This window comes from Ambystoma mexicanum, chromosome 3p (genome assembly GCF_040938575.1).
Source record: "Ambystoma mexicanum isolate Mex_15411 chromosome 3p, UKY_AmexF1_1, whole genome shotgun sequence".
NCBI classification, from domain to species: domain Eukaryota; kingdom Metazoa; phylum Chordata; class Amphibia; order Caudata; family Ambystomatidae; genus Ambystoma; species Ambystoma mexicanum.
This window is the reverse complement of record NC_090925.1, coordinates 800,222,753-800,249,223: the sequence shown is the minus strand read 5'-3', so window position 1 is coordinate 800,249,223 and position 26,471 is coordinate 800,222,753. Positions and strand designations below refer to the sequence as shown.

The 26,471-nt window shown below is 42.9% G+C and overlaps 1 protein-coding gene across 3 annotated transcripts in view; it reads left to right on the top strand.

Moving 5' to 3' along the window:
- Nucleotides 1-26,184, top strand: part of GSS (glutathione synthetase) — a 912,719-nt gene extending 886,535 nt beyond the window's left edge. For all 3 annotated transcript variants that reach the window (XM_069651814.1, XM_069651815.1, XM_069651816.1), the window contains exons 11-13: nucleotides 2,538-2,619; nucleotides 15,604-15,793; nucleotides 25,835-26,184. In XM_069651814.1, the coding sequence (XP_069507915.1) occupies nucleotides 2,538-2,619; nucleotides 15,604-15,793; nucleotides 25,835-25,958 (396 nt within the window). In that variant the 3' untranslated portion in view covers nucleotides 25,959-26,184. The remainder of the gene's footprint in view (nucleotides 1-2,537; nucleotides 2,620-15,603; nucleotides 15,794-25,834) is intronic.
- Nucleotides 26,185-26,471: the final 287 nt, after the last annotated feature.

Below are 26,471 nucleotides of genomic sequence, written 5' to 3'. Positions count from 1 at the left end.
CTATCCTTCAAGCAGGCCTGGTGACGCCAAACCATGGAATAGAGGTAACTGGGACAGCGGGAGATGCCGGAGGGAACACAAGTATAACAAGTACTAGAATGTTACTAGTCACAGTAATCGTGATGTACGAAAGATAAGAACAGAATATTATTGGCACAATCCTCACAGGACTCATACTACTTGTCCCAGTGACACGAAAAAGAACCGAGAGAGTGAGAATCATTACGGAGCTCATCTTCATCACAGTAATGCCAGAAATAACCCAGATAATGAGAAACAATACTAAAGTTATCCTACTTGTCTCAGTAATACACGAAGTGGCCAAGAGAATTAGGAATACCTATTGGGTGTATCATATGTGCCCCAGTGAGCAAATCAGTGAAACAGAAAAGGGGAATTCTGATATAGGATATCCTATTTAAGAGGAGCTAAACAACCATAGGAAGACAGACAATTGGAAGCCAAAAAGGCAGAAGAAAAAGACTTTACAAAGTCAAGGGAAAGGGGAATCGGGGAGTTGGAAAAGTCCCCAAAAGGAAGGGAAAAGGTGAGAACATATCTAGGAATTATCTAAGAATTATATATTAAGGCTTGGGATGCCATTACAGGAGAAGGGAGTCATTCTCCTGGGCTTTAGTTTCGTCTGCAGTTTAGTTTTGGATGGAGGACAGACTGTTTACTTTGGACTTTAAAAAATACTAACTAGGGGGTTTGACGTTGATTGTGAAGAAGGGAAACGCACAGACCAGGGACAGTGAGGCCTTTTACTTATTATTTTCAATAAAACATCTGTAAGAATGCCACAAACTGGTCTGCCATCTCCTGATCTACTACAAAATCCACTCTCAGGTGTGATCCTACAGGTGCTTATTGATGTTACATGATTAGCTTAAACCGATTTTGGAGAAAAATGTGCTTCAGTTTGTCGCTATGTCAAAGCACATCATTGCTTCTGGAGCTGTTCAGTTCTCTATCCCTCCTTGTACCACTCTGATCTCACTCCCCAGTTCTCCTTTTACATTTGTGAGCTACCCAGTACCTTCTCTCGCTCTCCATGTTGCTTCCTATCTAATCATACGCTTTCTTCTCACCTTTCCTTCGCCCCCTACTTGCCGTCTGCATCCCTGGAGTTCCTCCACCTTTTTCTACTACCAATTCTGAGCTCGCAGATTTTCCTCAACCTCCATTCCTAAGCGCTCTCCTTTCTTTTCCTCTCAATTCCTGTGCTGCTTCTTTGTATTTGTCCATTTTAGTCCTTTTTTGTTCCCTCTGTAACGCACTTCTTTCATCTACAAGAACCAGAGTCCTTGGATGGAGTGTTATGGTGTGTGCCTAACAGTGCCTCTGCCATCTATACGATAGTTACAAGAACATAAACATATCTGACCTCATCTAGAAATGCTCCTGCAGAGTTGTGGATTCCTTTTGCAGGCCCAAATGTGTAAAGCACTAGAAGCCAACTGAACACACTGGGCTGTCTGATACACAACATGCCCAAATTGCTTTATGCACTCGGTGCTCTTCTAGTTCTTCTTCTGAGGCAATATTCCCTGAGGTTTCAGGCCGACCCTGTATGTAACGGCCCGCAGCCCGAGTTAAGGGACTGGGTGCAGCGGAAGTCCCTGAACGAGGGTAGCAGTGCTGTTACTGAAAAGTTCGGCACACCACCGAGGGGCATGTCGCCATCAGTACCTGGGAAGTTTACTACCCGGTACTAATGGTGACTTTTTAAAAAAAATACAAAAAAATAAACGTACCTTTCTTTCGCGCCAGCGCTGCCATCTGGAGGTCAGTTTTTAATGTTCATGTCTGTGACGTTATGAACATGAAAGCGGACTTCCTGAGTACTGCGTGGCGTCAGGCCACGTTAAATTGGCAAGTTTAATATTTGTCTTTTTTACAAAAAGTCAACATTTGTACCCGTGTAGTTTTCTAAATGGTGAAAGGAAGACTGCGCTGGCTGCCCTTGCAGTTCGGAACGCGGTCTTGTACCATACAGTACAGCCTGTGTTCTGAGCCACCTGATTGACCAGTGCCGCCACTTAGGGTGCTAATGAAGATCATTGAACACTGAAATCATGAATGGTGCTCCAAACCCTGGATAGTTTTTTCTTCAATTTCTGTGCAAAATGTTATAAAATGCAACTCCTGTTTTGTGAACATTTTCTTTTTGGGGGGAAAACATCACTCACGCACCCTTTACGGTGGGTCTGGCTAGCGGTGCTCACTCAAGTTAATAGGGGGCTTGTTTGACCTACATTGGAAGTGCTGCCAATGTTTTCCAAGTTCGTCGTAGGATACTCACAGTAATCTTCCGGTTGGTAAACACTCGGGCCCATAATCAGGAGGGCAATGAAAACATGCAGCTTTTAAAATATTGTCTGTTTTACACATTGCCACCAACCTAATGTTGAGGACCCTAAATCAAAAGTATAATAATTTTCAACAATAACCTGCTTATGTACAATTATTCTTGCATTACTAGATTATGTATTTGGGTTTTTACTGTTCCGGTAATGTATTTAATTCCATAACAGGGTGAGGAAGGAGATAAAACTGCTGCAATGGCCCTCGCAAACCCTGAGCGATTTGTGCTCAAACCACAGCGGGAGGGAGGAGGTAAGTCACCCTATGCATCGGCTAATTTTTTCTGTCTGGCTTTTATGTAATGTGGGTCCAGACTTTCTAGGATTCTAGACCTACAATGAATGCCGAAGTTGTGTTATAGAACTGGCCACCTTTTCTCCATCATGGACAGGGTATAGATGGATGTCACCAGAGATGGGCGATACGTTAGAAAGGATTGACCTAAATCTAATGCAGGGTGATTGATATTGCAAGAGGTTGTGGTTGGGAACTTGCTAGTTATTCTGGTTTGATAGAGGAGGAAGATGAGGAGTGGTACTTGCTGTTGCATAGCAGATTTCGTATGGTGCAGTGTCCATTTATTTTATTGTTGTGAGCACCAAGTGCCACGGGTGGCTTCCAGACACTGACAATCCTATCTATTCCGCAATGATTTTGTAAGAAGGTGATTTTTCAATATGCCAGATAGCCAACTGTGGTTTTATCCAGAAGTGGAACGGCATTCCATGCAGTAGCCGTCAAAGTGGTAAAATGCGGATACTGCATGGAGTGCACTCCACTGTCCCTACATGCCCCCACATACCACCCATATTGCCTGACCCCAGCTTACCATCTACATTTTTGGCCAAGAATTTGAGCAGTACAAATAAAATATTGTCAAAAATAAAACAATCAATAGATCTACCCCACATTGTTTCAGTTATTTTATTTGGAGGAATGAGTCATTGAGTAGTCCCAAGTAAATACTATTTGTTCTTTATTAAAGAAATTACAATGTAAGAAGAGATATGGTTCTTCTGAGATGTGTCAAGATGAATCCCATTACCTGCATCCTCTGAAACGCATGATGTAAATCCACCTCAATGTAGACTATTTTTAACCAACTTAAAGGGGCGTGGGCATGGACCCAGTTCCATGGGCCCATCTTATGGGACCATGCTGCGACTTCAGCCCTGAAAGTTAAAATGTCAATTTTGGGTGCATTTGTTTGGCAATAGTTTAGTGCCAAGAGCAAACTGGCTTTTTAGGTATCTAAAGTGAGACCTGATTCCAGTACACCCTGTTTCACATTTGATAAATGGTCACTGTGTTATTGGTGGCTTAGTTATTGGTCTAATATCTGCACACTAGTAATATGGTCCTCTAGGACCCTTCTGGAAAAGGAGGACTGAATGCTTCTAATATTCAAAAATATGCCGTAGCTGCTCACTTGACCCTCATGAAGCCGATTATTTTCCTTTAAGTTTTTTGTTTTTACTAAAGTTTAGGCACGAAGTACACCTCTGATACAGACAAGGTGATACACAACACATTAGGGTCGCATAAACTAATATTATATAACTTTAACAAAATGTTCAGTCCATTTGAAATGTGGTTCACTAAGTAATTAATCTAAGAACTACATCAAGCAAAAATTACATTAAAAAAAAAATTCTTCTAAAATCCTGCAATCGTAAAAGTAAATACCATGGTAAGTATATCAACCCAGATGCCATTAACTAACTTAGAACAAGCTTCCCATCTACTTCGCATCTAGGAAATCTAAGGAATCCGCTCCAAGCCTCCTGGGGCATGGATTCCCCTGTGTGATCTTCTCTTGTTTCCTTCATGCCTCAGTAATCTGAATAGTTTACTGTATTAGTAAGTCAAATATGTGACCTTACCCTTGCACTCCCACCTCACATCCCTTTTTATTGCCGATTTCACACTTGGCTTGAGGCATGACAATTATATGTGTTGGAGGAGCAGGCGCCTCAAAGTATTTAATCCAACTCTGATGAGCAAGGAATCATGTCAGAAACTGATATTTATTTTGTCGGTTTGGATTTGTATATCACATACCACAATAAGGAAAGGGGGATCTAGATGCAGTTTGCTGGACAAGTATGCCTTTCTCAGTAACACAACCTAAACTTAACTCTTGCCTTTTAAACTAAAGCAGATCAGCACGTTTCTTGGTCCACAAAGATGCCAATCAGATACTCCGATAACTATTCCTCCTCTGCTTCTAAACGATTCAGATCATCTTTTTCTATATCCACCTTTCACCACACTCCCTCACTCTCTCACCCCCGCCCCCCAACATGACAGCAAGCTGCTTACAAATACTACATTAGTAAAGCAACAACCCTGCTCAATTACTTGTATCCCTGTCCCAGACCCCCACACTAGGGGCTAACCAGTTCCTCACAGCCCTGACCTCAACTGATACCTGTGGTCTCACTTCTAGGTGATAAACCCAAGGCTGCTCGGTCACTTCCCACCTCAGATAACTTTGACAATCAGGACTTGGTACTTCTAGCCTGCAAGCATCAACACCACAGGATTCACAGCTGCCTCTCCCTCCACTAACCCCCCCTTTATCTTGCAATGCGGCAAGGTGACAGCAATAGCAGTCATCTGGTTTACAAGACCTCCTTTATATTAATCCATGTAATTCTGCACCTCCTTTACTTGGAGGGTTTGACCCAGGCCCTTACTATCCTACCCGCAGATGCTTTTCTCAATAGGCAAGATCGTGGCCCCCCTATAATCGTGGAATAGCATTTGGGCAATGGCACCTTCCTCCTCTTTACATGCAGAGTAAAAAGTGTTTTGAAACTATTCATGGCATGTTGTTAACACCCATTAGGTTGAAATAATCTCTTAATAGATTGGTTGCCTGTGTGATGGAGTTGTTGTCAAGAGAATGGGTAACTGCTGCACATATTGTGGGCGTGCTCAGTCATAAACAAACATGGAGGGGAGAATTGTCTGTGTTACAGTCAGGATACAAAGTTGTATACTACTTTTGTGTAATATATATGCGCCGAACTCAGATGATCCTCTATTTTTTCATTCACTTACACAAATTATCCAAAACTGCAAGGTTCATTCAATTGTGTTGGCCGGCAACTTCAACTTGGTGATGGATCAATTACTTGACCGATCTAACAGTGATTGCTCCAGAGACCCCAAAAAAAGCAAGAGATCATTAGAGAGATTGATCGCCGAATTTCACATGGATGATATATGGCGTCTGGAACACCCGTCGGAGAGAGACTATAGCTTCAATTCCAAGTGCCATGACTCATATTCACGCATTGATTTTTTCTTGACCTCAGGTCAGGTGACACCAAACTGTTTTAATTCCAAGATAGGTCTGATCAACATCTCAGACCACGCACCTGTGTCGTTATGCCTCTCTCTTCCATGTACTTTGGTCAAATGAGCAAGGTCGAGGCTGAACTCAAACGTTTTGCAAGATGAGCAAACCAGAGTGGCCTTTGTGGATGAGATTGAAGAATTCATTCGAAACAACAGGACAGAAGGCATGGCGGTCTCTACCATTTGGGAAGCGTTTAAATGTTTTATCAGAGGTGTGCTGATGGCGAAATCTAGTAGATTCCGGAAGATGAGGGAAGAAAAGATGAAGACGTTATCTGCTGAAGCCAAATAATTGGAAAAACAATTTGTCATGAGCCGTGATGAAGGGGTTAAAACCCAACTGAGGGAGACGAAGTATGAACTGAACAAAATCGTGTCGGACCAAGTAGATTATGCTTTATTTAGGCAGAAGATAAACTACTTAGAGAATGGTGACAAGGCCGGTAGGCTTTTAGCCCACAGGCTGAAAGTGGCTGAGAGTGACCGTATCATCACTGCAATCAGAAAACCTGAAGGGGGATTTGAAACACAACAAAAGAGAATCAATACATTGTTTCATAATTTTTATGAAAGACTCCACAAGACGGAATTGAGCTGCGAGCAAGAGGCTGTAAAGTCCTTCCTAGACTCCACAGAACTCTCTTGCCTAACTGATGAACAGACAAGGACTCTCGAGGGTTATGTACACATAGAAGATGTTCAGTGGGCTATTTCATCACTCAGTGTAGGCAAATCGCCTGGTATTGATGGACTACCCACAGAATTCTATAGGATATTGCCTGACAGCGCGATGCTGCTATTGTGTGATGTGTACAATGCGTCCTTTGATGCTGGCCCCCTGCCAGATACTATGCGGCACTTCTTGATAACTGTGCTACCTAAAAAAGACAGGTCACCTACTCGATGTGCCAATTATAGGCCGATCAGCTTAATACGGACTGTAAGATCTTGGCTAAAATACTAGCTAAAAGACTGGAGCCAGTGATACCATCGTTGATCCATAATAATCAGGTCGGCTTTGTCACTGGGAGGTCTGCAGCTGACAATATAAGGCGTTTACTATTAACAATTGAACATGGCATGCACAGGCGACCGCTGCAGCTGTGGTATCCCTAGACGCTGAAAAAGCGTTTGACCGTATTGAATGGGCCTTTCTTTTTAATTGCTTGGAGAAAATGAGACTTGGTCAAGGCTTTTTGAAATGGGTGTGTCTTCTATATAAGGATCCATCGGCCAGTGTAATCACCAACGGTCTAATATCAGAATCATTTAACCTTGCCAGGGGTACCAGACAGGGGTGCCCTCTTTCGCCTTTATTCATTTTTTCAATGGAACTGGCAGTATTACTTCGATCTGATGCCAATCTCCTCCCGATAATAGAGATGACCATGAAAATAAAATCTGGTTATACGCAGATGACCTGCTGGTGGCTATACAGGATCCAGCACTCGGCATACCTTATTTGGTGCAAAACATTCAACGATTTTCTTCTGTGTCTGGATATAATATAAACTGGGGTAAGTCGGAAATTCTCCCAATCAACAACTTGTGCATGCAATTCACATGTAGTCAGTTCCTGTTTACTTGGTGTCAAAACAGATTGAAATATTTGGGAATTTGGATTGGGCCGGAGTTGGTGAAGTTACCAAAAATGGACTTTGATGTGATCATACCAAAACTACAGTCGGACATGGATAGATGGGGAGTCCTGAAGCTGTCAACATGGGGGAAAATCAATTGATTGGAAGCATGGAAAGAAGGTAATTTACACGAGGTGCGAGATTCATTTTAATACAAAGTGCCAAACCACTACTTCAAAGAGATCAATAGAATGATGCAGAAATGTATATGGGACGGGAAACTCCCAAGACTTGTTCTATGGAAAATGCAGCTATCTCAGAAGTATGGTGGAATGAATGTACCTCACTTCTCAGAATATCATTTGGCCTTCACGGTTAGGCATCTGTGTACATTTATCGACACTGATGGGGGAGCCAACGGTTGACATACTGAGAGAAAGTAATGCATCATCTCATTTGGCCCCCAAGGCCTTATTATCTACAGTGTCAAAACAGTCCAAAAGGCGAAATCCCCTGACTGCTTTTTTTGAAGGAGTGCTGGCGTGACCTGTCTAACTGTATTGAAACCAATCCCTTCTTATTTCCGGTGGCTTCGATCTGGCTCAATCCAGCTTTGAAGCTACATGGAAAAGTGCTATTCTGGCCAGAATTGTTCCTAGCAGGGATCCAATATATTGCAGACCTAATTGAAGATGAGGAATGGATCCCGTTGGCACAACTTTGCCGCACTTTTGATCTAACGGAATGCACCTACGCAGAGTATAGAAAGCTGAAGAGCATCATCTCCGTAAACATGGATCCTGCACAATTGGCGGTCCAGGGCAAAGCTTGGGCAGCTTTAGAGGCATGCAAACATGCTGCTCACCCAGCCGCAACTATGTACAAGGTCCTGAGAACATGTCATAAGGGGAACTTGGAGACGGCGAATGCCTGGACAGAGGAGCTGGGTGAAGTGATTGACCAAAAATGCTGGCGTTGCTGTGGTAATGAGAGGCTTGTGAGCATGGACTGGGGCTTAAGAGCGTCGCAAACCAAGCTTCTATTTAGGGCCTTTTGGACACATGTGCGTCTGTTCAAGCGACACTTGTTGGAAAATGATCTGTGCTGGAAATGCAAACAAGCAAGAGGTACCTTTTAAGTTATCAGATCTGGTTCTGTCCCAAGACTAAGGTATTCTGGGAGGGAGTTTGTGAGAGATTAGGTTTGGTGTTGAGCTGCACCATTCCAATGGTTGCGTCTCTCTTAGTACTGGGTGATGTGTCATTGTTAGAGGATGTTGACTTTAGAAAGAGAATGTGGTTCCTTAGCGCCTGTATGATTGCGAAAAAGATGATTCTTAGGGCTTGGAAGTCGTCCAACTCTTTTTGCATCAATGAGTGGGTGGATGAGTTGCTTACGATCTCCACTTATGAAAAGGCAATTTGCAAATTGAAAGGAGCGACTGAAAGGTTTATGGACATATGGGAATCTTTCTCAATGTGTATGGTTAACGTCTCATGGTGACTGAACATGCTGGTGTGTTGTGTCCAAATTCACTATTACCCTGAAATGTATTCTGATTTGCTCTTATGCTAGCCAAGATCATGCCATGTTACATGGGGATGTGTTTATTGATTTATAAATTGTACTACCAAATGATAGTTAGATATTCTTCTGTTTCATTCTCTTCTCCTTTTCTGGTCTCTTTTCAATTTTCTTTCTTCTTCTACTTTTTCTCCTTATTTATGTTGTGTAATGCATTATGAGATGATTTTTTCTTCTTTTTCTTCTCTTTTGGACTCAATCTTGTGACCAGGTTTGTAATTTTATTAAGCTTTTTTATTTCTAATTGTATTGCAAACTTTATTGGTGAAAATTAAAAAATGATAAAACCCAAAAAATAAATAAATAAAAATAAATAAAGGATTATTGAAAGGATATAGCAGCCCACATGAAACGGATAACCATGGTCAACCGTTCTTTGAGCCCCCGACATGATGGGAAGTGCTTTAATAACGTGACTATTTCTGGCAGCACCTTTTGTCCAATTTGAACCTAGGATTGGTCTCTTGATAAACTCCCACCAGCTGATCCTCCAAGTCACCAGGAGGACCTGACCTCTGGCATTGGTTTGGAACCACACATGCCCTGGGCTCCAAACCCTAGGACTTGACATTTGGTTCTTTGGCCGTGGCCACTAATACATCAGACTCTGGTGGGGGTCGCATTTGGTTGCTTTGCCCTATCACACACAACCAGGACGTGTTGGGATTTTGCTTTTTGTTTTCTTCTCTTCACTTTGTCTTTTTAACTCATTATATAGACTGTGGATTCAGTTACACATTGTGCGGATGGTTTTTTGTTTGCAAATGTTTATTTCTTGTCAAATACCAGAATGTATGTTCAAAACCATTCGATGTAAATTCACTGTGCACTTTAATGATCATGGTTTCTGTTTCTGAAAGTACCATTTTTTGTAAATGCTCCTTTGGGAGATCATGTCTTTTTGCTAAACAATAACTGTACAATTAATAAATAGCCACTAAGCTATCACAGTAATTTTCTCGATATATTGTCTTTTGCTCCAAGGCAGCAACACTCGATGCTCCGGGGTAGCCTGAGATATCAAATTAATTAGATATCCAGAGTATTTGGGTTCAACATTTATTGTTTCATAGGCGTACTAGTCTTAAGCCTTTTGTTCGTAGAGCACCACACGGAAAAAACAGTGTGTGTAACAAGTTAAATATTTTTGATTGGATAAGGTCAGTTCCTTGTTTGTATAACAGCATTTTCGATGCCCTTAACCTGACCTTCCCAATACATAGGGCTTTCCCTCCAGTTTACTTGTCCAATTTTGGAAGTCAGGGGACCGCCCTCCCATAAGCGTATGGTGTTTTGTTTTTAAAGCTACTCCCTGCCAAATACAGATGTGGACCATTTTTTAAAAACAAATTCCTGAACTACTTGCAAAATAAAACAAAGCGCCCCATTTTTAAACTTTATATCCACACCTGTTTCGATCCTTCTCCTAAACAGGCTAGAGTTGGGATTGTGGTTTTGCATTGTGGGATTGACTCCTGTATATGAACCTGTTAAAACAAAGAAGGCGCGAGACCAACACTTTATGCTATGAAATTCATAATGAGTGTAATATTAATGCAATCAGTCGATCTATACAAAGCTAATCGTAGATCTACCTCACCCTGTAACAACGGTGACAGTCTTTATGGACTCTACTCCATGGGTGCTGAGCTGTAACTTTCCGAGTGCTGTTTACATTAACAAATCAAATAACCCGCACATTTAATCACACTGATGCATTGCTTATACATTAATTTTCCTGATGTGAACTTGTTATCTTATATATTTTTTTAAACGGAAAGCTCTGTTAGCTACCTATGTCGAATGTGCCGTACATTTTAAGATCTCTCAGTGGCAAACAACTCCCTCATTGGTCTTTTGTGTAAAAAGTCTAGGATAGAATTGCAGGCCCTGTGCCTAGTCTTTGATGAAAATCTGCCAGCACAGGGTCAACGATAGTTTGGCCTTCCACAAATGACTGCTGCAGTTGGACCACTGCTTTCTCCAATAACGTGGCAGGAAAAGCAAGTTTTAAATTATTGGGTGAACAAGGACAACAAATGACCACAAGGTGCTTAGATATAAGAGATCCTCAAGAGTACAAAAAACTCACTTTTCTATGAACATGGTGTGATGCTGGAAATGCATTGGAGGGATAGGGCCCCCATGTCCTTGTCCCATACTCCTTTCATCATGTGTGTTCTGTGATATTTTCGGCACAGGAATTCATGTGGGACTCCTGGCGGTGCGGCTCTTCCTCTTTTTGGTTTGGTGAACAGACCCTTGGGGATACCCTTATGGCACCCATGGGTGGGGGTACAACCCTGTACCCCTAGTGTATGTTTTTGGGCACCTGTGGGTGGCCCACAGAGCAGGGTATGGGCTGGTAGCAGCTCCATGCTGAATTTGACAGGTGCTCGGAGTATCCTCCATTTTCGGATACACAGGCCCTGCCATAGGAATCAGTGTATTCCTGATGGGAGACAAGATGGCCCCTGTGGCCTCTTGCTCTCCATCGCCCGATGCCTTGTTCCCCCAAAGTCCCGGGAAGCCCTGTCTCTGTCCCTTTCCCTGACTGGCTGTTGGAATTTCCATATATGCTGTTGTGGGGGAAGTTCAGGCCAGACTGGCTGGAGCCTTCCCTATGACTGTATGTTGTGGGTACACCCGGGGGGTGGGACCTGGGTGAATGGAGTGTGACGAATGCACATTTCATGTTATGGATATCTGGCATCTGGTGTGTGACACAAAGAATGAGACAGCCCTGCCCGAAACTGGTATGAATGCAGTGTGGAGTGCTGAATGGTTGGGTGCTTGTCCGAATACAGATTCCGTGTTGAGTGTCTGGATGGAGGAGAATGGCCCGAATGCACTGTGAGCCTGATTGGCTGCCTGCCTGCCTGCCTGAATGCCCTTTTGAATGATTAGTTGCCCAAGTGTGACCCAGCAGAGTGAGTGAGAGACCAACAGTATATCTGGGGACCTCTCACTGATGGAAATCGTTCAGAAGCTGAAGTCGAAATTTGCAGCTGCTTATCCTTGAAGCCCGCTGGAAGAACTACTGCTGCTGTCCTTCGCCAATCTGACAGCTGTGTGTCTGTCAAGGAACTGATCCAAGAGAGGACCTGGCTAGGAGACCTCTTCCTGTGCTACGAGGGACCATCATGCACCAGCTAATCTTCACCAAGGCTCCCTGGAAGTCAGACACTGGAAAGGCTGCCGACCGGAGTCGGGGATCGCCGAGGAATCTGAACTGAAGCGCCCGGACATTGAATTCCATCGCCGTCGACCGAGGTTCGGAGGTACCGCTGTAATCTAGTCGACCGTAGCCGCAACGCTCCATTGCCTAACAAACTTTGAATCAAGGACTCCCTTGCTCATCACCGTCGACCGCTTTGTCCCGCCGGAAAAAGCCAGTCGCAGACGAACTGAGGAGAATCCGCCGGTGGGTTTCCCACCAACCGAAGACTTCCAGGACAGCAAGAAGATCCGGAAGCCAGCATGGTCGAGTCCAGATCGCTGGCGCCAGACGCCAATGACCAGACACCCTTGTTGGGCCTACAGTTCTTCATTGTCCTCTCTTTGCGGCAACGAACACTCGTCCTTATCTTTGCAGGACGTTTTCGACCGAGCGTCAAACGAGCACCACCAGGACCGAAGCTGCTGCCTCAACGACACTGGTCACCTTTTCCTCATGGAATCTCAACGATCCGTGGCTCCTGTCTTAAAGGGAGTTTACTCAAGAAGGATCTGTCGATGACTCATCGAAGAACTCTGCTAAACCAGGTACATTGGGGTAGTAGCACATTTAGAAGGGAACAAGACTCTGCTAAACAATATATGGACTGGGCTTGTTAGTGTACCTTATTTACAGGTTGCCTAGGTGGGGGGGATCCTCACACAAAACTGTGTCTAGTGATAGGGACCCTGTATTCTGCCATTTATTTAACCCACCTGTTTTCTTCCCAAATATATGGTTGATACCTTTTGCTATTGATTTGTATGCCATCTGAAACTGTCAGAAATTGGTGCATTTTAATGAAGTCAAAGAGTAATCGTGGTACCACATAGAAATTGTCCATTTATCATTATAGTATTGCCTGAGCACAAAGTGTGTTGTTGTAGGTGTATATATAACTTGAACCTTAGTTGTAACACAGCTCTTTATATAAATAAGTGTGTGGACATTCCTTTGTCAGTGCTTGGGGACTACACTGTACTTAAGCTCTCAGGAGGTGATGCAGGCTGGTTCTTAAGCCTCGATTGCTTGTCCACGCTTACCAAATAGAGAAACTTGGCTGGGGTGCGCTGTGCTTCTACTCTGCCATATAGAGGGCAGGAGTACAGAAACCCCCCTCCAGTCTTTAAACATGGGTGCACAAAACACCTCTCCTGTCACTCAAGCCTTGGCCACATTATTGCATTTAGCTAAAGTGACATTAGGAAAAGATCCAATTTCTGGGAACACCACTCTCAGGGATCATATATCAGAAAAAGAGAGCAACAGGAGGAGGAGGTGACCCTGTGCCCTTGAAACCTCAGTCAGGTGAATGGTGTGCCTATCGTTGGGGGAGATCAACTCCAGGACACTTGTTGGAAGATGAACTAAAAAGGAGCGAGAAACATCAGATTTCACTTACAAAAACATTCGTAGAGAAATATTAAAAGTAAACCACTGAATCATAACAAAATTTAGATTGATTGTAACCTATTAAATAAAAATCAAAGAATGGTTTCTATTACAAAGGAAAAACAAAAACACATTGTATAGATTAATTGTATTATAAATGGTTTTAAAGTGGGGTTAGTACATAAGGAGACAAAGAGATAGTATAAACATTTGATGTAAAACAACCAATTATATAATGCTCTACATGTAAGAGTTGAACCCGCTCTATCAAATAAAGAAAAAACCTTAGAAACCAATTAGGTTTTCTTGAGAGTCGACATATGTTTCAGCTAATGGCATCAAAAACAATCAGGCAAAGCACAAACACATTGTCTGTTGATGCAAGTATAGCCGTCTTCAGGACAAGAGGAAAGGCACAGTGTAGTTAATTTTGGTAGTGCTGAGTACTTCTTAGTCGCCGTGTTCTCTATCGATACACCTCCAGTAATTAGGACACCTGCCTGCGTTGAAACTCCGTGCAGCGAACCGCAACCTTCTTGTGCTGTATATAGTGGGTTTATCTCGTCAAAGAACACGGCGACTAAGAAGTACTCAGCACTACCAAAATTAACTACACTGTGCCTTTCCTCTTGTCCTGAAGACGGCTATACTTGCATCAACAGACAATGTGTTTGTGCTTTGCCTGATTGTTTTTGATGCCATTAGCCGAAACATATGTCGACTCTCACAAAACCTTAGAAACCAATTAGGTTTTCTTGTTTATTTGATAGAGCGGGTTCAATTATATAATGCTCTACATGTAAGAGTTGGTTGTTTTACATCAAGTGTTTATACTATCTTTGTCTCCTTATGTACTAACCCCACTTTAAAACCATTTATAATACAATTAACCTATACAATGTATTTTTGTTCTTCCTTTGTAATAGAAAAAATTCTTTTAGATTGATTTTAACCTATTAAATAAAAATCAATTTTGTTATGATTCAGTGGATTACTTTTAATATTTCTCTATGAATGTTTTTGTAAGTGAAATCTGATGTTTCTCGCTCCTTTTTAGTTAATCTTCCAACAAGTGTCCTGGAGCTGATCTCCCCCAACGATAGGCACACCATTCACCTGACTGAGGTTTCAAGGGCACAGGGTCACCTCCTCCTCTTATTGCATTTAGCACATGACACAAAGCAGCACCATTTGATAGCTAACAGTAACTTTCATTGCAGCGAGAGCCTTTTTCTATGAGGAAAGCAATTCTGCACCCACAAAGATAATAGTAACATGGGTATCAGTGTCCCCATAAGAGAGAACGTATGCCTACTGCTTCCATCTTAAAATGCGTTGAGGCGAACTTGTTTTTATTATTCTGTCATCATCCCATATGCAGGCCCGAGCCTGGCTTCCCCAGGGTACAGGAGAGCGGCTCTCGCCAAGGTGAGGGGAGAATGATGTTTCTCGCTCCTTTTTAGTTAATCTTCCAACAAGTGTCCTGGAGCTGATCTCCCCCAACGATAGGCACACCATTCACCTGACTGAGGTTTCAAGGGCACAGGGTCACCTCCTCCTCTTATTGCATTTAGCACATGACACAAAGCAGCACCATTTGATAGCTAACAGTAACTTTCATTGCAGCGAGAGCCTTTTTCTATGAGGAAAGCAATTCTGCACCCACAAAGATAATAGTAACATGGGTATCAGTGTCCCCATAAGAGAGAACGTATGCCTACTGCTTCCATCTTAAAATGCGTTGAGGCGAACTTGTTTTTATTATTCTGTCATCATCCCATATGCAGGCCCGAGCCTGGCTTCCCCAGGGTACAGGAGAGCGGCTCTCGCCAAGGTGAGGGGAGAATGCACTAATAATGAGGATTCATCATTTGATTTAAAGATTCCTTTCTCACATGGCTTATTATTTTTATGGCTTTTACTAATTAGTGCAAAGATTCCTTTCTCACATGGCTATTATTTTTATGGCTTTTACTAGTTTACTGATTTTTATCTACAATATTGTATATTAGAAAATCTGTGTTTTTGATTATTTTTCATGCAAACTGTTTGTGACATGAACTTGTATTTCTTTGTTTGACTATTAAATGTGTTCAGGAAACAACTTTTACGGTGAGGAAATTAAGGACGTTTTGGAAAACATTAAGGACCCTTCTGAGCGAACGTCTTATATTCTAATGGACAAGATTAGGCCGCAGCCCTTTAGAAATTACCTCCTGAAGGCAGGAAGTGACTTAAAGTTGTCGGAATGTATTTCGGAACTCGGCATGTTTGGAGTCTATGTCAGGTGAGAAACACGTTGTTATAATGTTGATGTTCACTGTCTTGGAATACACTCTTGTTTGCTTCTAGGGAGTCCAGAAATCACCATCAGAACAACCCAGTATGCAGTGCAAGACTGCAATCCAAAACCTCGAAAGATATGTGGCCTTTTTAAAGGACCTAACAAACAGTAGGATTTATCTTTTTGATTCCAATATCCAAATCTTCTCCATTTGAGTGATTAGATGTTTGTCTGTTCTATGACAGTTATAACACAGTTTCATCTCTGTTTCAGATTGTGTTGTGACTCAGAGTAGGAGGAAAAATCAGTACATCCTAAAAATATTAATTCCAAAGTTTGTTACATGTGTACACACATGAGCACCCCAGGGCCATTTTTAAAGCCTTAATATGTGGGGAGGTTGCGGGCCAGACAGTAGACTCCGGAGGAAGAAGAATAGCTAATGCGAGCAGGAGCAAGGCAGATTCAAGGGAGGAGGGTTTGGCTTGTTGGCCGCATGTTGATCCAGCGAAAATGCATTGTGGTTCCACACTGCAGTTAAATATATAGTGTACATTGATAATGTCTGTTAAACAATGCCTTCAAATAAGTACTCCCTTGCTCTTACAAAAAAAACATAAATAATAATAATTGTAGTGTGTGCGTCTGTGTAATAGACTAGATTTAATTATTTGTATTTATTTGTAAAGCGCCAACGCAACCAGGCCCATAGTATGTTGGTTTAGTGTTAGCGCAATAATGCCTAACACATGAAAATACATACAAAATAGTCAATCAGAATATGTATAGCAACTAAGCTAATCAACTGGAATTCAACTTCAGGCAAAGAGGAGGGTTTGTACCCAAGTGAACCCCCCCTCACCCATGGTGGCTTTGTTGTCTGGGAATGAGTTTGATTTTTCCTGCCTAATAAACTCCAGAATAGTAATGCTGGGACTGCCAAGCCTAGTGGTCCGGGGTGGCTAAGCCGAGAATACTGTGTGATGAGTGAATGTGAACATAAGCATAGAGAGGTTCCATCCTTCTGTATGCAGTGAACGCTCGACACTCTAATGAAGAGTTATAGCCTGCTGAGTGGTGACCTATTTTATGAAACCGGTCCCAATAGGTATTGTCAATGTATTATTGTTAGATAATTACAAGATTAACTCTAATTGGATGAGGACAAAGATCGATAGGGTAATGTAGTGACCATCTCATTTGTTACAAGCACAAATGACAATATTAAGAAGGTCCTCGCATATTTGCTATTCGTAACCATAAGGTAATAAAGATCATGGCGCTTAAGATCCTATACCGTATGCAAAGATTTTACCATAAGGCGTTTTGGTCTGACCCAAAACATCCTAGCCCAAGTTAGTTAAACATGCCCCCCTCCTGCACTCCCCAATGCAGAGGTTTACCTGAGGCCTATCCGAACAATGCATGTCTCGTGGCTGCCACCGATCAGCTCAAACCTTTGCATGCCATGAATGTTGAGAGCCCATGCACTTCCCTGGTGCAGCTGCATCCCAAGACCACGTGCAGCAGGCTGTCTATCAGAGCGCCCAGCTGGCTTTCCCTAGTGCGCAACACAAGCGGAATCAAATTCAAGTGCTTCGGGTTTATGAGATGTGCTTGTCCGGAGAGGTCTGAGGACAAATCTTACTTAAATCACGCAACTGTTGGGCGAATAGGCTTTATAAATTAAATGAACATGAGGTAGCTTGCACTGTTGACAAAATTAGTCAGGAAGCCATAAAGCATGCAATATAGACGGAGGGTGCCAATGTAAGATTTGTGTTTATTGTATCTAACTGAAGCAAAAGAGTTCTTGTGGAAAGAGGTAGGATTATTTAAAACATAAAAAGGACAATTCAGCATATGTCTATTAGCCCTATTCAGTGGCCTGTAAAATCGACCCAGGGCTGTGCGGGAGGGGACGTCAGCGTGTGCAAAAAGGGCGTGGCCTGGCAGGGGGCAAGTGCTTCAATTAAGAGACAACACATGCCTCACCTGAATGCCACCTGTTAAGCCACGCCTCTGTAAGAGCCCCGGCTCGATTTTGGATAAGGGCCATGGCCTACAGGTGGCATTCAGATCAGGCAAGTGTTGCTGCTTAATTGTGGCACTAACCCCCCTGCCAGGCACCACTTTTCATGGATCATTGCCCTTGCAACTGGGACACAAGGGTGATGATCCTTGCATTTCAAATGAAAGTGGTCTCTGGCAAGGGGTCGGCAATGCAATGAAAAGGCAGGCAGGTCTTTTTTTTTCTAAAGCCTGAAGCGTTCGCTTATACGTGAGAGCTTCAGGCTGGAGAAAAAATGTCTTGGCTTCTGTGGGCTGGGTTTAGTAGGGGACTTTAGGGCGCCCCGGCAGGGCCCTGTCTCAGACACAATTTCTGGAGTCTGCCAGGGCTCCTCTTTGGCAAGCCCCGGTCCACTTAAAGCAATGGTCATATTATTTTAAAAAAGAGCGGTTATTTTTTTTTCCATTAAAATAATTTCAAGAGACGCATTCGAGTATTGGAGAAAAGCTTAGCCCAAAGCAACCATCTAAGGAGGAAAGGCTCCAAGTTACAGAATATTTTCAGTCCTCAATACTAGAAGAACCACGGTTAGCCTTCTAAGCTTGTCTCCCATTCTGTCTCCTCTGTATTACCTTTACACCTGGTTACACCCCCTTTCGACCTCTGTCCCCAAGCTCATGAATGCTTTACTACTACATATTCACTCTATTCCTTCAAACCCTCTATGATTATTGGGTATTAAGCGCGTTATAAATAACCTGAGGTTTCTAAGCGCGGACGCGGGGATCGAACCTCTGTTGCTTCCTGTCGTCTTGCTTCCAAGGCGAGCATGTTGCCGCTGAGCTATCCTCCCGGGATGCTCGTACTTCTCTCTAAAGCCATCTCCTTTCCACTATGTCCCAACTCTTTCTTTTGGTTGTAATCTATGATGCATCGATTTTTTTTAACCGTATCAATACTGTATGGCCAGCACTTTGGAAGAAGCGCCTTATAAATAAAATGAATGCAAATATGAACCAAATTTCTTTAAACTAGTTATGCCTTTTGGCTTACAAGCAGCTTGAAGTAGTTGAAAGACTTTTTACCATAGCTGCTCCAGGATCTAGCAATACTCAGTTTATCACTGCAACAAGACATTTATCTGCTAGTGCTGAAACAAGCATGGATCTTAACATTATTAAAAGACAAACCTATCCTAGATCCAAAGGAACCAGTTAGAACATTACAGGCCTTTATTAACCTTACATTTTATAACATTGTTAAATCAGAAGAAACACGTCAACTTCAAAACTGTCTGGAAATGAACTACTTGGTTTCTGATAATCTGGCTTCCATGCCATTGGTGGGACGGTGACCGCAATTTTGGTTGTGCAAAAAAAGCTAGTAATTTGAAGGCATCAGATGACCTCTACCTGAAGGCATAGTAGACTTGGTTTCATGACACCATCGACCACTGTATCCTTCTGGAGTGTTAGAGGAGCAGAAGAGGGTCAATGCTTGCTTGGGTTCACACTGTCCTTATGGAAAGAGTCTGTTCAACCAGGGAGTTTATTAAAACTCCCTAACACATGCCACACGTCAGGTGAAGAGATGGTGAAAAGAAAGTCCACCTGTGGTAGGACTGTAGAAGACTCACTCTCAGGTATATAGGGTTCCAACTTGTAGGTGTGGCCTGAACTACCTAAAAGGTTTGGTAGCTATGGTCGAGCAGCCAGGCTTAGTGTAGGAGGGAGAATGACTGTAGGTGAGTACAAAGACCTTTGAGCACACTAGTAGTCAAGGAAACACGTAATAACCATATTTTTAAAACTACAGTGTTTCTTTACTTACCTGAATTGAACAGTGATTTTAACATTGCCTTAGTGTACATAAAGTGTTCAATTCAGGTAAGTAAAGAAAGTTTTACACATATATAGAATAATACATTTGCTGTTCAATAGTAGACCGTTAGGTAAGAAGCAGGTAAAAGGGTAAGTAATAAGAGTAGCTTCATGTTAGCAAATCATTTGGCAACCAACATTTACTAAATAGTAATACTGATGGATAGGGTTGGACTTCTAATGTTAAGGCTTCTACAAAGTTATTAACCTGTCTCGCAAGTCAGATGGGGGGCACTGGAGGGCCAGTGATCCGTGGCCGGCAGAACAAAGGAAGGCAGGCGCTGTCAAAGTGATACGTTATCAAAAGATGATTTCCATAGCAGGTAATCAATGGAATTGGATTCAAAGAGTTCAAGGGGGCTTGGTAGGTCACCTGAAGGATTTCTGCCTCTAGTAGTGTTGTCCTAAGGCACTGGAGAACTCGGTTGGATCATCCATCCCAACATGACTCCAGAAGCTGAGGAGAACAGCGACATGACAACTGCCCAGGTAAGTACCCAGGTGTGAGACAGTACCTTCTTCGGTGTAGAACAGCAATGTCACTGGCGCGTCCTAAAGGTGAGGCAACTGCAGTCCCAATTTGGGTCTCTGGCCTTGTCGACTTGAGGAAGAACATTTGGCGGCAGCGAGACTATCTTCGCAGCATCAGGTTGTGGAGGCTCGACACAGGCTTTCGTAGTAGCGACCGATGTCACCCGGAAGCCTTTGTTCCTTCTCTCGGCCCACGACTCAATTGAGGGTATGTCTACGATCAGGACGAAGTTTTTGTAGGCCCTTGACAGGTGCCCACAGGTTTGCAGCCGGAACCACACTTGATGAGACGATTCACAGCAGAAGTGCCAGATGACACCGGGTATTCAGAGATTGCAGGCCCGGAAAGTCACAGCTAGTCATGAGATGGCTGAAACTGTAGCTGGTCTTGAGACTGATTATGCCGACCAGTCTAAGGTAGGAAGTCGTCGGGTCTGGATCTTCCTTGTCGCACAGAAGAGAGGGCTGGAGCTGCAAAGGTCACTCAGTTGGCTCTGGAGGTTGGTCTTCTATACATCTGTGCAGGCCAGAGTATAGAAAATCAGTCCTAACAATTACAAACTCGGAAGTTCAATTTTAAGTTTCAAGGGCAGCTTTTTCAGACGGCCCTTATATAATGACTCGACTACAAGCTCAGGATGTTGAGTAAAGGACTTGGTGGAGTATGTCTAACTTCATTTCTTATGTACAGTTCCCAAAGTCTTGCACCATCATCATATTAAATCACTTAAAATGTCCCTTGTGCCAGCTAAATCGATTACAATTCGTACTTACCAATCTAGAAATCGGATATTTTTGGCAGGAGGTAATCCTTTCCATTCCATGCGAATATCTAGACAAACATGCTATGATCACTAGATTGATTGGGAACAATTTCAAATTGTGTTCATAGATCTAATAGAGCTTTGGTTCCAAAGACATAGTAGCAGATTAACAATTCAACCTATGCCAAGTGAAGTTTGCCTTTACTTTGCCCAACATATTGAGCCCCCAACCCTCTAAATTCCTAAGCCATTCAATTATTTGGATAATTTTCCTCCTTGCTACACCCGCACTCTACTGCTTGATAATCTAAATCTAATAGCCACATACTTTCACAAACCGCATTGAAATACCCAGCCAAAATAACCTGTTCGCCCGGAAAGGAGATAAACCAGTCTTCAAATAATGCGTGTAGCTTCTCTTTAGTCTGGCTTGTATTCATAAGTGGACCCCAGTAAATATTGACCAATAAGATTTGCCTAAGAGCTCCTTCACCCTCTTTATTTGTACCCACTGATAGCACCCCCTTAAAATGGATCAATTGTGTAAAGACACTATACCCCATCCCATTACGAATCGCCCCTATCAATCCTCCTGCTGGACGTCCCAGTGACCCATGCTCTTCCGGCTCGGTCACAATTGTGAACCAGCCAAAAATGGAGGCATTAACTAACCAAGTTTCTTGTAAAAAGAAGATTGCTCTTTCTTGCAAACCTTCTCAAAGATTGATGTCCGTCAGTAGGGCAAGAAAAATCTCACATTCAAAGAGATATAGGAGAGGGAATCCTCTTTGCTAACGTTGCCCTTTAATGTCTTTAAATTGCAGTATTGCTTCTCTCAAGGACATTGCTAGCCATCACCATTCTCCTTACTTAATACTAGAGATAGTTTTCCCAGAAGGTTCTTCGTTCTGATTACCAATCTTCTTATGACCATCTCTGTTGATATAAACACACCCCTGAGAAGTCTGGTGAGCCTCAATCACTGTCCTAACTGCTTCACAGGGTGAAAGGTCGTAGCCCAATTTACATAGGTTAGGTGCTGCAGCTGCATTTAGTAGTACCTCTAATACCATTTGAGAGGGTATTACCAGTTTAACCTGATTGAATCTTGAGGCGTGGGTAAATTCCACCAAATCGATATCCTTCGCAGTGATTAAACGAAGGTCAGGAACCTGATTGAACAGAGCATGTGTTTTGGCACTTTTCAATGTGCCTGGGCCACCTCTATCAGACATGAATTCTAACAGGCTTAACTCATTTGACTGTGCAATATTTTTCAGTTTTCCCTCTGCTGCCCTCGACTGGAGCTCTGAGACCGTATTAGTCTCCTGGGAGGGGTTACCTCTAGTTAGAGAGACTGTTCAGTCTCCTGTTAAAATTCTAAATGTCCTCTCACAAAGGCAGGATGCCAAGAGCCGAACCCTATGTTTAACCTGAAGCATTTTATGGGGTACTACTCGCGTATCTCCCGGCAATCAATCAAGGGCCCCTGCCAATTGTCACCTGTATTTGGGAATACTCCTCGTTGCCCTGTTTAGGCTTCCAGCTCTGAGTAGATGGCTCGAGCTGTCTTTCTTGATGCAACACATCCACAATGATTTCTCTAATAGTCCTCTCACATGTAACTTGACTCTGAGCATCCTGCCTATATTGAGCCTGTGTCGTATCATGTACTGCTGCACAATGTACCTCCTGACCCTCAATCAAGGGTCCCTGCCGTCTTCCCCTCTTCATTCGTCTGTCTTTTGATGCCTGTTTATTATTTAGACCCCCATATTCCTGCGTGGACTTCCGACCCTGGATAGAGGGGTCTGTCTGGCTTTCAAGGCAGAGCAACTTGGGTATGTACTTATTCAATGACTGACATATTCAAACGCCTGATTGTGCCTCAAAAAAAGGGGATCCTTTGTGAGGGTTTTTAATGTTAACACATTTCCGGCCCCTTGTTTAACGCCTTACGCTTCATAGTTATGAATCATCCTCGATTGGGCTGTTTGAAGCTGTCTCCTTGCCCCTTCTCTGCATCCTCTTGTGTTCCCACCATAATTCTTAGAGAATCATCCTCTAGTAATAAAGAACTGCTACCCATTGGGTCATCCAGCGTAAGTTGGTAACTTTCCTTCACTACCAGCTTTAGATCACCAACCCCAACCCCCCAAAATGTATTCCACAATGGGTCCCGATTCGGTGGAACATCCAGGGCACCCAAGTCATCCCCAACAAACCCGACCCCAGACCTCTCGAGAGGAAACATTCTACCCAATTCATTCAAACTGCAACCTTTCTCCTGCCCCTCGGTCCGACTGTCCTTAACCTTTTTAAAAAAGGACAATTGGTCTCATATAGTCTTTAAATAGCCTGTTTGGTCTTTCAATTTAGAACACATTTTCACAGATTCTAGATGGCCCAAAAAATTAAATCAGAATCTGACCAAGAAGGGGGTTTAAACCAAGTTTGCACCTGAGCTGAGGTATAATACCCTCACCCTCCTGTGCATCCTGTAGATGTTCTGATAGAGGGCGAAGTCTCTCTTAGCATTAAGGAAAGGGGGGTGTATTCAGGAGAGAGGAATTCAAAGCCTCCAGGTTCACATTAGTTGGCAATAATGATGCCCCAGGGTCTGGTGCGCATTATAAATAATAATGGCTCTGAATTTGCAGTGCCTAGAATTTGTTTTTGTATCGTTTGGGGAAGATTATCTAGGTCGTCATCTTCAGGCGGCAATTGTTCATTGCATTTATTTTTTGCAATCAAAATGGTCTTTTATTTTGCCTCGTTTTTCAATTGCCTTTGTCCTTGCCAGTAAATGCATCACTCACATCTTCTGCAGGGGAGGGGGCTAAAGGCAGAGCCATTGCACAGCTCATGGTAGCCCTCCTTTGGGAATAAATCAAAGGCGCCAATGTGATCTCAGGCCTAATTAATGCTGCTCTATCCTTTTTCCTTATTTTCAACAGATCTGCTGCTGTACACTCCACAAATTCTACCACAGTGCTGTATCAAGTGATAGGTATTAGTTCTTACTTAAACAGTGCTTCACGCTGATGATATAATGGATCAGTTATACTGCACTTGTGTTTGTAGTTTTGTCTCTGCTTCTAAGAAGGCTATCACAGCTACAGAGCACAACCACTTTGGGAATATGATCAAACTGTTCTGAACGTCCTGCAACTACCGGAACGATGGCATGTCCGTCACACAGATACTTAAAGCAAATCACTCGCACACCTTATTTATAATGAGTCAACGCCCAAAAGGCAGGAAAATACGAAGCACCCAATTAAATGGAGAGGAGATGTAATAGTGGGCCATCAGTAAGCCTCTCCTTCAGTACAATGTCTAACAAAAGCTGAGGAAGGCGACCAATGGAATGAATAAGTCTTGTGCGAGCAGCCAGTCAAAAAGCTGCTCCTCCGAAACAGCAGCTGACGAAATGGAAGGAAACGTCCAATTAATTGAATGAGTTTCGTGTGAACAGCCAATCTGCGAACCCCTCCTTCAATGAGACAAACCTGCAGGGTCGCACCTTCCTAGAATTGGTACAGCAGTGCTGGTCATGGCTCAAATGGCAGAAGGAACGAGCCCCCGCCCAGCAGTCGCAACAGCCCACCTGTAAAAGATAATGGCCCACAGGATAATCTATACCCCGCAGTCACCATTAATCTGCCGTCCAATTTACAAACGGATAGACCTTTGGTAAATGATCCCGATTTAAATTAAGTGAAGACTCTGTTTGAATCAAACGAGCACTTCAGACACCGCAGGGCCTTCCCCAAATGCCTGTAAAAACACAGAACACAAAACACTCTGCAGCGCTCTGATAGGGAGCAGCCATTATATGCAGGTGGAACATCTCCTCCAGATTAGGCCTGAAGAAAGACTGTAGTGTCCGTTAAGGTCTGTAAGCAAGGATCCTACACACAAAACACTCTGCAGCACTCCGCTGCTGCAATAGTAAAAGACGGAATCTGCTTTCCTCCATCTTTTTGTGGCATCTATCAAAACTAACCAAAAAGGGTTGCTAGAGTCGCAGAAAACGAATGACTCTCCTGAGTGGCAACCTTTTTCCTCACTCAGACAAAAATGCAATAGTCCAGCAAAATGTACACAAGATGGAAATTCTACCCAACAGCACGCTCCAGTGCTGCCCTGGCTTTTTTAACATTCGTATTGCCCCTGTAATAGCTGAACCAGAAATGTGGTCTGATGTGGCAGTAGAAATGTGGTCTGATGTGGCAGTTGGTGTATCTGCATTTTGATGCTGTTGATGGCTGAAGACTGTCGAAGAATGGTTCAGGATTGGATGCAGAGGGGATTGGTCTGAGGTACATTTACTAGGTTGCTCTGGTTCGGTCTTTGCCTTTTCCCTTTGTGTTGGGTTCTACACCCAAGACTGCCAAGGCTTTTAGAAATATGGGTGTTACTTTTGATAATGATTTGCCATTTTTTAGGCAGTGACAATGATCTTCCATAAACCTCTGCACACACAGATCATAGACAGGGTGTACAATGTCAATCTGTGCATCCCAAATCTGTCCACGTGCTGAAGGTGATGCAATGCAACTAGCTGAACCATTTTACTTTGCTCATGTGTGTGCAAGGAGAAGCTGGGAGTAATTCACAATTTTAATAATGGGCTTATTAAAAGTGAGAGTTTTGACAGAGATTTCCAATATACATTTTCGTCTCCTTTAGCATTATGTCATACGTTACTGGAGCTCATCACAGTTCTCCATCCTCTAAAAAGATGGGACATACTCAAATGTTGATTTGAAAAGTGATGAAACCTGGAAAAAGGTTTGCTTAGATAGTGAAGGATTTAACATATAATTATAATGTGTACATTCTTCTTTTGCAGACAAGGTAAAGAAATGATTCTGAATGAGCAAATTGGGCATTTGTTGCGTACAAAGGCCACAGAGCATGAAGACGGAGGTGTGGCAGCGGGCGTGGCAGTCTTGGATAATCCTTATCCAATATGAAAAACTCTACAAGTTAGCTGCATTGAACTGCAATCAAAGACCAAATGAAAATATTGTAGGTCCAAATCATGGATTTATTTGCACATTTTTTTAATGAAAATATATTCACAAATGTCTATTAATGGGCACCTTCTGGATGCCAAGGAAATCTTCAAAAATGTAAATTGCAGTGACTGATCTTACTATGTAAGTAGCATAAAAATGGCATTAAAATGTACATATATCACACTCGGCTGTCTGAATCACTTTTCTACCTTTTTATCAACATTTTCTAAGAAGCAGGAAGGTGGGGATTGTGTCGGAAGCGGCTGATACGCTGGAGAGATTTGCATCGGTGCGGCTTTACACAGAAGGACGTTAGAGAGTGCTTTACTATGAACGTCCAAACCGCTTGGTGGTCGCAGGAGAAAAGTCTTGGGGGAAGCCTGTCTGGAGAAAGACATTGTCCTGGTCCAGCATATGGGGCCTGTGATTGCCACAATTCTGATTCACGGCATGTCTGGCAGGCAGTCC